Source organism: Macaca nemestrina, chromosome 9 (assembly GCF_043159975.1).
Source record: "Macaca nemestrina isolate mMacNem1 chromosome 9, mMacNem.hap1, whole genome shotgun sequence".
In the NCBI taxonomy this organism is placed as follows: Eukaryota; Metazoa; Chordata; class Mammalia; order Primates; family Cercopithecidae; genus Macaca; species Macaca nemestrina.
This window is the reverse complement of record NC_092133.1, coordinates 40418958-40432822: the sequence shown is the minus strand read 5'-3', so window position 1 is coordinate 40432822 and position 13865 is coordinate 40418958. Positions and strand designations below refer to the sequence as shown.

General features: G+C 43.9%; 1 protein-coding gene across 4 annotated transcripts in view; it reads right to left on the bottom strand.

Annotated features, from left to right (window-relative positions):
• The window catches only part of LOC105480142 (myoferlin), a 172915-nt gene extending 171158 nt beyond the window's left edge, over positions 1-1757 (bottom strand). For all 4 annotated transcript variants that reach the window (XM_011738667.3, XM_011738672.3, XM_011738655.3 and 1 more), the window contains exon 1: positions 1440-1757. In XM_011738667.3, the coding sequence (XP_011736969.2) occupies positions 1440-1527 (88 nt within the window). In that variant the 5' untranslated portion in view covers positions 1528-1757. The remainder of the gene's footprint in view (positions 1-1439) is intronic.
• Between the last annotated feature and the right edge of the window lie 12108 nt (positions 1758-13865).

Genomic DNA, 13865 nt, shown 5'->3' with positions numbered 1-13865 from the left:
ACTCTCTCTGCCTTTCCCTCTCTCTCCCATCCCTCTTGCCAAGAAGTGAGCCGGCAATCTTACTAATGACAAACAAAATAGATAAAGCCTCCACACTGAGAGTTAGAAACCCTACTTTAGCCAAAACTAAGTCACTTACATCGAATTGTGCCATGACAGCATTCCTGTCCCCTCCCCTGCAATGGCAATCAAGTGTCATAGGAAAATAGCCTTTTGAAATTACTACGAGCCTTTTATTTTTTATTTTATTTTATTATTATTATTATTTTTTGAGACAAGTCTCGCTCTGTCGCCAGGCTAGAGTGCAGTGGCACGATCTCGGTTCACTGCAGCCTCTGCCTCCTGGGTTCAAGTGATCCTCCTGCCTCAGCTTCCCGAGTAGCTGGAACTACAGGTGTACGCCACCATGCCCAGCTAATTTTTGTATTTTAGTAGAGACGGGGTTTACCATGTTGGCCAGGATGGTCTCGATTTCTTGACCTCATGATCCACCCACCTCGGCCTCCCAAAGTGCTAGGATTACAGGCGTGAGCCACAGTGCCCGGACAAGCCTTTTATTTTTATTTATTTTTACACCCAGGCTGGAGTGCAGTGGCATGATCACAGCTCACTGTAGCCTCAAACTCCTGGGCTCAAGCAATCCTCCTGTCTTGGCCTCCCAAAGTTGGCTCAGGGTTGGTGAGCCACCGTACTCAGCCAACCATGTGGCTTTTAGAGATGATCTTTGTCTAAACCCTTCTTGCCTGTTTTGCAGAAAAGAAAATTGAGATCCCAGAGAAATGAAGTAACTTGCCCAAGGTCATTCAGCAAGCAAGATAGAACTAGATCCCCAAACTGCAAACTAGCAGTCCAGAGTTCTTCCTCAATGAGCAATTTAAAAGCTACAGAATGTATAAGAAAACACCCCAACTGCCTAGATACAAAAACAATTACAAAGACACAAAAGGGCAGGAAAACTCAGTAAAACTATGAACTTCACCTCACCGCCCAAAAGCCCATTGACAATCAAAGCAGCCTCAGGCTGATTCAAGGAGTAATGGTGCCTCCAACAATTTAATTGCTCTTCTTCCTCCTTTACCCGTTTCTCACAGGCAGATAAAATTAAAATGCATCTAAGGCTACTGAAACTTACTTTGAACCAATACAGACCTTTGTTGATACCTGAAATTTAGGGATTGGCAAATACATTTTCCACCAAGAGCTTACAGAAATCACACTCTTAGAGCTAAAACATCAGGTCATTCCATGAGTCTTAAGCCCTGGAGAAAATGAAATGCTTTCCCCAGAAATGGGTCCTGTCCCCTGTCCTGCGCAGGTAACAAATGCTGCTGGAGAGACTGGCTTCATCAGCCATCTAAACGCAGACTTTTCAAGAAGGTGACCCAAGAAACTAACATTCCAAAACAGGACTTCAGAAAAAGAAGAAAACTTTTTCTTACCCTTAAAAATAACAGAAACAATAGGATCCGGCTTGCCAAATTTCGTTTTAGGGATATTGCTGGCGGATTCCACAATCACTCGCAGCATGGTTCTTAGCTGGCAGAAAGCAAGTTTCAGCAAACGAAGTGGAGACTCGGGCGCTGGAGCTCCGGGTCGCACCGCCCCGGGAGAGAAGTTCTCTCCCAGTGAAGGGAAGATTTCTCCCAGGGACGGGGCAAGGAAGAGGAAAAGGCAAAAATGGGTGGACCTCTGGCGAATTTTACTGAAGGCAATGTGTAAACTGATACCGAACTCCCCGCGTCTACGCAGTGCCGCAGGCACAGACTTACGAATTCGGGAAATGTGGAAGTGAAAAGGACACACCTTAAACTAAAAATAATTCCGTGCAACAAATGAAACCAACATGAATTTGGAGCTAAGAAATACGGGTAGCTCAGGAAACCACTAAAATGTTGCTGCCTTTTAGCAATGGTTCGTGAAACTGAATTAATTGATTTGTCCATCACTGCTTTCATTTTCTTCTGAGTTTCATGGAGTTTTAAAACTTTAGTCATTTTTTTCTTTGGACATTTCGCTGTTCCTTCTCACGCTATTGAACACACCCACTCAGTATTCTTATGTTCAGCTTTTTTAAAGTAGCTAAAGGGTGCTTCCTACTGGACGGCAAAGGAATGACAGAGTTTATTTCAAGTAAACGCGATCGGGGCATGGGAAGGAATATGGTTTTTCAGAATTGATGTACTGTGAGTTGATCCTTTGCCATATATATATATATATGACTTATATATATATGACCTAACATAGAATTTCTTCAAAACACCTTCAGAGGTGAGAGCTGGGCGCCTAAGTTTTCCTGGCTCATCAAATGCTGCCAATTGCCTTCAGTGAAAATGGAGAAGGGATTCCCCACTGTTTCTGGACCTACAGCTGTCCATGGTGTCTTTCTGTCCCAGAGGGTGCATGAAGACGGTGCAGCCTGGCTGAGATCACAAGAGGCGGCCTGGGGCTAGTCAGCCAGATCTGAGTGTGAGACTCTGCCTCACCACTGTGAGCTATGTCACCTTAGCAAGTCTCTTTTTTTCTTTTTCTTTTCTTTCTTTTTTTTTTTTTTTGAGACGGAGTCTCGCTCTGTCGCCAGGCTGGAGTGCAGTGGCATGATCTTGACTCACTGCAAGCTCTGCCTCCCGGGTTCAAGCGATTCTCCTGCCTCAGTCTCCCGAGTAGCTGGGACTAAAGGCACGGGCCACCTAGCCCAGCTAATTTTTTTTTTTTTTTTTTTTTTGGTAGAGACGGGGTTTCACCATGTTGGCCAGGATGGTCTCGATCCCTTGACCTTGTGATGTGCCCGCCTCGGCCTCCCAAAGTGCTGGGATTACAGGCGTGAGCCACCATGCCGGCCAGCAAGTTTATTAACCTCTCTCTTCCTCAGTTTCCTCATCTATGAACTGGGGATAAAGGCTGTTATAAGATAAAGGTCATAGCATAGGGGCTAGCACAAAGTACACAGTAATTTGCACATGTAAGAAATTCATGCTTATTTGTGATCTCATAGCGTTTCTGTTAATGCAGGTTGACTTTAAATCAGGATCTCGTTATATTTCAGAAGAAAAGGCTAAAACTTGGGATAAAGAAGCATTGGGTTTCTTTTTGCTTTAGAACACACAGTCAAGCAGACCCACCTGTGAATAAACATTTCACGTACATTGAAAAAGCATGACTAAACCTACGGGAATTCTTCTGTCTCCATGAGTTTCTCAAAGGCTTAAAGCCAAGAACCAGTTACCCAGTGCCGTGTTCATTATTATTGTATTTAGTGGACATGTCGGCAGTTTTAGTGGAATATAGAGATTATTACTTTTATTTTATCTGGCTTCTTTCCATTTGTCATTTTTACTGTGAAATATATTTACAGAAAAATGCATACTACATAAATGTGACAGTTTAACAAGTATCCAGGTCAAGACCGAACATTGCCAGCCCTCCAGAAGCCCCTGGAATACCCTGTATATCATATCCACCTCCTTCTCCCAGAGGTAACCACTCTCCTGATTTTGTTTTTTTGTTTGTTTGTTTTGTTTTCGTTTTTGAGACTGAGTTTCACTCTTGTTGCCCAGGCTGGATTGAAGTGGGGTGATCGGCTTACTACAACCTCCACCTCCCGGATCCAAGCAATTCTCCTGCCTCAGCCTCCCAAGTAGCTGGGATTACAGGCGTGCAGCACCACACCTGGCTAATTTTGTATTTTTAGTAGAGACAGGGTTTCACCGTGTTAGCCAGGCTGGTCTCAAACTCCTGACCTCAGGTGATCCATCCACCTCGGCCTCCCAAAGTGCTGGGATTACAGGCATGAGCCACCACACCTGGCCCACTCTCCTGATTTTTATGGTAATGATTTCATTGCTTTTCTTTGTAGTTTTTACCGAAGAAAAAAAACAAAACAAAAAACAATAACAACAAAAAAAAAACAGTTTAGGTTTTCTTGGTCATGACCTTTGTTTGGTGACATAAGTTCTTTTGTATGTTATGAACTTTACATATGTACACATATAATCATATGTATAGATACATACATGTGTTCATATTTTATGAATTCTTTGCTGTATTATGACTTTATAGAAATGGAATCATACAGAATGGATTCTTTCGTGTTTGACTTCTTTTTTCTCAGTATTATATTGTGAAATTCATTCATGTAGCTCTACTTCCTTCACTCTTGTTGCTATATGGCATTTCATTGTATGAGTTCTGACATTTTATTTTATTTATTTATTTATTTATTTATTTTGAGACGGAGTCTCGCTCTGTCACCCGGGCTGGAGTGCAATGGCGCGATCTCGGCTCATTGCAACCTCCGCCTCCCGGGTCCAAGCAATTCTCCTGCCTCAGCCTCCTGAGTAGCTGGGATTACAGGTGCACACCACCACCCCAGCTAATTTTTGTGTCTTCAGTAGAGGCGGGATTTCACCATGTTGGCCAGGATGATCTTGAACTCCTTACCTTGTGATCTGCCTGCCTCAGCCTCCCAAAGTGCTGGGATTACAGGCATAAGCCACCGCGCCTGGCCTCCAGATTTGATGAATTCATTCTACTACTGCCAGACATTTGGATAGTTCAGGGAATGGGGCTATTACAAACAGTGCTGTTCTGAACAGTCCAAGACTGTTCTGGTACAAATGTGCACGAGTCTATTTAGAGTCTAATCTGTGGGTGGAATTGCTTGCTGGACCAGAGAGTGTGTGCATTTCATTCACCTTTAAAAGGTAATTCCAAATTATATTCCACAGTGGTACTCTTGCCAACAGTGTATGAGACTTTCTGTTGTTCTAAATTCTTGTCATACTTACCAATGTTAGATTTTTTTACATTTGCCCTTCTGGTGAGCATATAATAGCATCTCACTGGAGTTTTAATTTGCCTTTTACCTATTCATGTGGGAGAAAAAGACAAATGACCGCCAACCTTACATAATACATAATCAATTACAGGTGGAGTGTAAATCTAAGCAAGATAAAGCATGTTTCAGCCCAGACGCAGTGGTTCATGCCTGTAATCTCAACACTTTGGGGAGGCCGAGGCGAGTTTGAGACCAGCCTGGGCAACATAGTGAGACCCTGTCTCTACAAAAAATTGTTAAAATTAATCGAGTGTGGTGGCATGCACCTGTGGTCCCAGCTACTTGAAAGGCTGAGATGGGACAACCATTTGAGCCTGGGAAGTCCTGGTGGCAGCGAGTCATGATTGTGCCACTGCACTCCAGCCTGGGCAACAGAGTGAGACCCTGTCTCAAAAAAAAAAAAAGAAAAAAAATCTAGCCGGGTGGTGGCAGCTCACACCTGTAGTCCCAGCTACTTGGGAAGCTGAGGCAAAAGGATCACTTGAGGCCAGAAATACAAATCCAGCCTAGACAACATGGCAAGACCTCCTCTCTAAAAAAAATAAGTAAAGAAAAAATCAAACAACAAAAAAAGCCATAGAAGAATATCTATATGACCCCAGGATAGGAAAGGATTTCTTAATATGAAAAAATGTACAAATCATAAAGGAAATATTGATAAATTCAATGATATTAAAATCATAACCTACAAAGGACTAGCATTTAGAGTACATAAACAGCTTTAGCAAATTAATAAGACAAACACATAGACCTCAATGGAAAAATAGGTAAAAGATTTGAATAGACACTTCATAAATTAGGAAATGTAAATATGAAAAGGTACTCAACCTCATTGGTAATTAGAAAAGTGCAAATTAAAACTCCAATGAGTTATTATTATATACTCACCAGATGGGAAAATATGTAAAAATCTAACATTGCCAAGCTTGACAAGAATGTGGAACAACGGGAAGTCTCATACACCGTAGGTGAGAGTGTAATCAGCAGTAAATTCTCATGGATTTTCTACCATTACAATTATAGAATCTGCAAATAACGCCTGGGGTGTTTCTTCCTTTTCAATCTTTGTGCTTACTTTATTTTCCCTTTTATTTCTATGTTGATTAGACCTTTCATTATAATATTGACTAGGGGTGGTAATAACAGACATCCTTACCATAAAGTATGATGTTTGCTGTTGGTTTTTCATAATTAGCCCTTTTAAGATGAAAGGAGTTCTCTTCATTCCTAGGTTGCTAAAACTTTGAGGTTTTTTTGTTTGTTTTTGTTTTCTTTTTGAGATGGAGTTTTGTTACGTCCTTCTGGCTGGAATGCAGCGATTTTTCACAGGCACAATCATAGTGCACTATAGCCTTGAACCCCTGGCCTCAAGCAGTCCTCTTGCCTCCACCTCCCAAGTAGCTGAGACTACAGGCAAGTGCCCAGCTACTTTTAAATGCCCAGTTTTAAGGCTTTTTATAAGACATAAAGTTGTATTTTATCAGATGGTTTCACTTTATTGAAATGACCATATGAATTATATGTTTAATGTGGTGAATTACATTTATTCTATTTTATTTTGAGACAGAATCTCCCTCTGTTGCCCAGGCTGGAATGCAGTGGTGTGATCTCAGCTCCCTGCAACTTCCCCTTCCTCGGTTCAAGCAATTCTCCTACCTCAGCCTCCCAAGCAGCTGGGATTACAGGTGCACACCACCACATCCAGGAAATTTTGTATTTTTAGTAGAGACAGGATTTCACCATATTGGCCAGGCTAGTCTCAAATTCCTGACCTCAAGTGATTCACCCATCTCGGCCTCCCAAAGTGCTGGGATTATAGGCAGGAGGCACCACACCCAGCCAATTACATTTATTTTCTAATATTAAACTAATTTTGCATTCCTGAGATAAACTCAACTTGATTGTCCTATCTTATACTTTCATATTGCTAAATTTAGATTGCAAATATGTTTATATACTATTTATGACTTTTGCATCTATGTTTATGAATAAGACTGACTTGCAACTTGCCTTCCTCATTTTGTCCTGGTCAGCTTTGGTGTGGAGGTCCTGCTAGCATCATAAAATGGGTTGGGGTGTGCTGTTGCCTCTTTTTTAATTCTTTGGAAAAGCTTGTGAACTTGGAATCATTTCTTCTGATATGTTGCTCTTTCACAAAAGTCATACCTGTATTTATTTTAAAGAATCAAGAAATCCTATTGGAGGCTGGTGCAGTGGCTCACGACTGTAATCTCAGAATTTTGGGAGGCTGGGGTGGGAGGGTTGCTTGAGTCCAGGAGTTTGAAACCAATCTGGGCAACATGGCAAAAAATCAAAAATTAGCTGGGCGTGGTGGTGTGTGCCTATAGTCCCAGCTATTTGGGAGGCTGAGGTGGGAGGATCACCTAGGCCTGGGAGGTCGAGGCTACAGTGAGCTATAATTGTGCCACTGCACTCCAGTCTGGGAGACAGAGTGGGACCCTACCTCAAAATAAATAAGTAAACCCTACCAGGCGTGTTATAAAATTAACGGTTCACCTCTCCTTACCTCTAGCATTTCCTGCCAACATTTCCATTTCCAGAGGCCCCAATTTTCAACTCTTTCATCTGATTCTTTTGGTATTTATCTCCATATCTCCAAGTAATATGCTTTCTTCTATTTTTCACTTTCCAGCATCAGGCATCATCTGTTTCCTAACAAGGAAAATGAGGACTTACCTGTCTTTTACCCCTCCTCAAATCCAACCACGTATGTGCACACTTTCTGTATCCCATCCCCCCCAGACAGCTGTACCGTAAATTTGCATAGATACATTATTGTGATTGTATAAACACTATTCACAAGCCATGAAGTATATACTGCAACGTGTGTTTCATATATTTTGATCGTTCTTTCTTTTGGAGTTAATACCTTGTTGGTGGTGGTTTTTAGTTTTAGTTTGTTTGTTTGTTTTCTGAGACAGGGTCTCTGTCACCCAGGCTGGAGTGTAGTGGTGCGATCTCAGCTCAATGCAGCCTCAATCTTCCCTGGCTTAGGTGATCCTCCCACTTCAGCCTCCCAAATAGCTGGGACTACAGGCACACACCACCACACCTGGCTACTTTTTGTATTTTTGTAGAGTTGGGGTTTTGTCCTGTTGCCCAGGCTGGTCTCGAACTCCTGGGCTCAAGCAATCTGCATACCTCGGCCTCCCAAAGTTCTGGAATTACAGGCATAAACCACTGCGCCTCGCCCCTTTTTGTTTTTTGTACTTTAAACTCTTCTCAAATTGTGTAAATTTCCAACATGTTCAAACATACTGAAATTGTGTGAATTTCATCTTGAACCCCCACCTGGAGTCTTCTGAATGGCTCTGATCTGGAGGGTTTTGCTCCGGAGCTACGCATAGCTGCTATCCCTGAGCTGCCCTTCACCTCTCTTTGCATCTCTCTTATTTTGGATTCCGTGTCTTCCTCTTTCTTGGTTTACTTTCTTGTATTGCTGAAGCATAGACCTTCCTTGCTTGAACAGCTTTATTCTACTCTCATATTTCATTGGCAATTTGGCTGGCACAGGATTCCAAGTTCAAAAGCATTTCCTTCCAATATTTGAAAGCATTGTTCCATTGTCTTCTGGTTTCCCATATAGCTCGCTCCCACCATCTCTAGGAGAATATCACATACCTGCACTGTGCTGTGTGACTTGCAGTGCTTTTCTATGCAAAGCATGTTGTCTTCTACCCCATTTGTGGCAGACATGGCCATGGGACTGGCTTTAATGGAATGCGGAAATGTGGCAGTTGCTACAGTACACCACCCAGATATCCCTCCGGAATGAAGGATAAAATACCCCCAGCTGCTGGGAGAGCTACCAGAAAACCTCCCTCGGCTGTTAGCCCTCTTCAGGGATTGCCCGCACTGAAGAAAATTGCCCTACCCAAGATCGTGTTTCCTTCCAGAAGCAGCCTACCTCCCAATGACTGATCAGCGCAGGGATATAAAGGCCTGGTCCCCTTGCCCCAAGTGGTGACAATCTACAGGGCCATTCCAGCCTCTGGGTTCCCCATGGGGTCAGCAGGAGCCAGTGTTGGACCCAGCTCCCTTCTCCCCACTTCTGTGGTGATGATCTCATGAATACTTCTTAAGAAATACCTGTATACTGATATCATTTCAGAAATTTTCCCTGGAGAATGCAACCTGTCACAGTTGGGTGCCAGGAGTGGTTCAAGAAAGCAGATCCTAAAGGGATTTTGAGCTTGATCCTCCACCACCCAGATGGCAATGAAGACCCCTGATAATCTCATCAATGATTATCCCTGGCACAGTACAATTGTAAAATGTGTCACCAATGGAAGGGAACGCATTAGCTGTGTGAAAGGTCAAGCAGTTGAAATATGTAGGGAAAACAGTAAGTAAGGATTTGGATTCAGGGGACCATTGCCAAACTCAGTTGACACTCTGGAAAAGTAACAAAAGGCTAAGAGTGATTAATCAGCAATAATTAGCTATGAATGAAAGCCAGGGCCTTCTCTCCTGCAGCAGGAGAACTGGGAAAGCTCAGGACCAGCACCAGAACTTAGTCACAAAAGACGACAAGCTCCAAGGAAGCTGAGCTTGTCAGCTGAGGCAAGTTGACTCTGATAAGGTCAAGGCTCTTCTTGGGAAGGACTGGGACACTGATACATAGGATGGGGATATCTGGTTGATGTCCTTGAGAACCTTAAATCCCCAAATTTCTCTGCGACCTCTGAGCCTGGGGGAGCTCAGATTAAAGACAAGCACCCGTCCACCTTGCTTGGAGATGATGTGAAGGCCTCTCGCCTGCAAGACAACTTGTTCTTTCCTCAGGATCTGCCTTCACCTCCCACCCCGGCCATTACCAATAACTACGGTTAAGTCCTAACAACATATTGCTGCCTGGGATGTGCTAGGCCTGCCTGCTGAAGACAGAGACGGGCTACCCGCTGAACAAACCGCAGGACACAACCAACTGGACTGGCAGAAGCTGGAAGAGTTCACATGGGGCTGAATTCTAAGTGTGTTGTGTCGAGGGGCAGTGCAGAACACAAATCTGGATAAAAGAGGGTTGACCAGTATGGGTGTGCTCCCCCAGGATGCTGATTTCATATGCCACAAGGCCCCCAGAGTTGATATAAACACGCTACTAAGGTGGCTCCTAGGAACATGAAAAAAGCAATGGCCCACCTCAAGTTAAGAAGAAATACCTGCACTGCCCTGACAGACAGTGGAAAGTAAGGATTGAAATGCTGCGGCATGATCAAGTGGATTTACAACGTAAGGCCAGAAAACCAACTAGATGACGGTGTTCTACAGCGGCCTGAGGACACATCATTTACCAAGGCAATAAAGAACACAGTGGTGGAGGAGCATCAGTTTCACTAAAGAGTTCAGTCCTCTGTAGGCCAGGACTGAGGTCAGAAATTCTGGTACAGAACTGGGCTGATGGCAGCAGGGACTAGAAGACCCAGAACAATAGAGGCCAGGGAGTGGCACGTTCTTGTCAGCAGCCAGGTGTGAGCAGTTACCATAATGAACATCCAGGCTGGAGTAGCAGCCAACCTAAGGCTTAGAGAATTATGGAGGTGATCAACAGAACACAGCATCCTGGGGCAAAATAGATGGGTGGCAAACAAGGTCCCTGCTTGTGAATCAAAATAAATAAGATCAATACAATCAAAATAAATAAGAATGCTGAGGGCCATTACCCCTATACAAAGTCACCTTCTCCTGTGCAGTTTCCAGGCCTGGACCAGTCCCAGGACATGAAGCCTACTGACTAAAGGAAAGGTCAGGTCCTCAAGGGGAGGACCATCCCCAAGGTAAATGTGCATGATAATGATTTCCCTCGCTCATCCCCAAAGGGACCTGTGGCCATTTACTCAGGTAACTGTTGAGTGGAGAAGGGGAATACCCAAGTGTTTGGAGGACTTTTGGATACAAGACTCAAGTTGATGTTGATACCTGGAGACCCGAAACATAACCATAACCCACCTTGTTAAGACAGGAACACATGTAGTCGGGCTCAGTGTCTCACGCCTGTAATCCCAGCGCTTTGGGAGGCCGAGGCAGGCGAATCACCTGAGGTCAGGAGTTCAAGACCAGCCTGGCCAATATGGTGAAACCCTGTCTCTGTTAAAAATGCAAAAATTAGCCGGTGTAGTGGCAGGCACCTGTAATCCCAGCTACTATGGAGACTGGGGCAGGAGAAACACTTGAACCCAGGAGGTGGAGGTTGCAGAGAGCTGAGATCGTGCCGCTGCACTCCAGCCTGGGTGACAGAGTGAGACCCCATCTCAAAAAAAAAAAAAAAAAAAAATATATATATATATATATGTATGTGTGTGTATATATATGTATATGTGTATATATATGTATGTATATATATAAGCTTAAAAATAATTTAAAACTTTCACAGTGGAAATAATAATTGTTTAGTCAAAAATTGTGAAAATCACTAGGTGTGGTGGCTCACCCCTGTAATCCCAGTAACTTGGGAGGCTAAGGCTGGAGGATCACTTAAGTCCAGGAGTTTAAGGCTGAAGTGAGCTATAATTGTGCCACTGTACTCCAGCCTGGGGACAGAGTCAGATCTTGTCTTTACAAAAACAAAACAAAAGAAAGAAAGTAGTAAAAGTAGCAACGTAGAGTGGAAAGATGATAGCTGAGGGTCATGGCCTGGAGTCACCACTTCTCTCCCCAGGACCCCAGGGAGAACTCTGGAGGAATGGAGCGAGGGTTGACTCAGATTCCAGGAGGGGCTGTGAGCTGTGTTTCATTAAGAAGTAGGAGGATCGAGAGGGCTTTAAGATATTAAAAGGGTAGGAGACAGTAACAGGAACTAGGGCAGGTGGTATTTATTTATTTATTTATTTAGAGATGGAGTCTCACTCTACTGCCCAGGCTGGAGTGCAGTGGCACGATCTTGGCTCCCTGCAACCTCCGCCTCCTGGGTTCAAGCACGATTCTCCTACCTCAGCCTCCCAAATAGCTAAGATTACAGGCATGCACCACCACACCCAGTTAATTTTTGTATTTTTAGTAGAGATGGGATTTTGCCATGTTGGACAGGCTGGTCTCGAACTCTTGACCGCAGGTGATCTACCCGCCTCAGCCTCCCAAAGTGCTAGGATTACAGGCATGTGCCACTGTGCCCAGCCTCGGTGGGTGTTATTTAGAGAAGGGAGAAGAAGCTCACAGACTACTGGTCAGTAGGCTCCAGTCTGACTTCACAACAGCATGTGTGTGTGTGTATGTGTGTGTGTTGAGTGTTAGGTGGGGACTATTCACTGGTAGGATATGAATGTGAAAGTGCACTTTAGAGACAGCACAGCTTTACACAAAGACAGTGCCTGTGTTCTGATGTCCATCACAACTGGCTTCCTCACCATCAGCGCTGCCGCTACTCTCTCCACTACTTCCGGCCCAATGGCAGCCTCCCAGGGTCCTGTTCAGCAGGCCGCTCCTGACTGAAGTGCTTCATTTGCAATAACTCCTTTGGTCCTACAAACAATCCTATGAGGTAGGTAATAATCTCCACTATAAGTTAGGAAACTGAGGCACAGAAAGATGAAGTAGCCTGCTAAAGGTTACAGCTAATATATAGCAGAGCTGAGATTCAAACCTAAGCAGATGGTTGGGAACTTTCCTGTGACATCTACACACTCTGGAAACCACGAGGCCCAATTTTGTCGTTGCTAAGATGCATGTACTGGGTTGAATAACGTTCCTGAAAATTCATGCAGAGCTGGAACCTATGAATGTGACCTCATGGGAAATAGGGTCTTAGCAAATATAATCAAGTGAAGATGAGGTCATACTGGAGTAGGGTAGGCCCTAAATCCAGTATGACTAGTGTCCCTATAAGAAGAAGGTCATTTGGACATAAAGCCAAAGACACACAGGGAAAATGCTATGTGGCAACAGAGGCAAAGATTGGAGTGATGTATGCAGGTCAGTGAATGGTAAGGATTGCTGGCAACCACCAAAAGCTAGGAAGACGCAAGGAAGGATGCTCTGCTACCGCCTTCAGAGAGATCGTGCCTTGACACATCGATTTCAGACTTCCAGGCCACAGAACTGTAAGAGAATAAACTGCTGTTGTTTTAAGCCATCCAGTTTGTGGTGGGTAATTTGTCATGGCAGCCAGAGGAAACTAACACATGTAGTGTGTTAGGCATCGCCTTCCCTGGACACCATCTGCTCTCAAGGTCTTTGTCCTCTGAGCTCACCAGCTTCCTAGGGCCAAGAAGGTAAGAGTGACTGTGTCTGGTGAGCCTTGGAATTTTCCTTGTATCTTACGAGACTGGGGAGGTGCCAATCACTTAGTTCTTCTATCCTGGTGTCCTCTCTATGGACTGTCCCTATTTTTTTCAAGTCTGGACACACACTCATTTGTGTTATAAATGGAGATAGAAAGGGAGAAACAAGGGATAGAAGATTTCTCTTTAGCTTTGTTCAAATCCAAAAAGCTAACAGGGCCTCTTTTTCTCATACGATCAACTTCTGAAACTCTACAAGATTCCAGCTAACACCATAAGGAAAACACTTAGGGAAAAAATATTTTCTTTTGGGAAATATCACGGAAGAGTAAATTTACACAGAGTGGCCATCGACCATTAATTCATCAATAATATGTTCATTTGCTCAATAAATATTCGAGCCAGATGGGGAGTTAGGTGCTGGGGCCTCAGCAGAGAATAAGCCAGAGTTCTGACCTGAGGGAGCTCCCCAGCTAGTGGGGCTCGCATGCCAGTGCTGTCACACGTCTAATCGTTGGATGTTGTCAACCACTCTGTGAGATAGGACTCCTGTGGTCATCTTTATAGCTGACAAAATGGAGGCACAGAAGTGACAAAAAACTTGAGCCAGCATTCAAACCTAGTGTCTTCTGAGTCAGACTCCCTTCCCAGCTTCACCTCAGCTGAGATCTCTTATTTCTGTTTCATTGTTTCTCACCTCTCTCAAGTAAACTCAAGCATTAATCTAGGTGAGTGGCCTTACACTTGCCCTGGAACAGTGAGACAAAAGAGATGGAGAAAGAGGAATGTGAGAG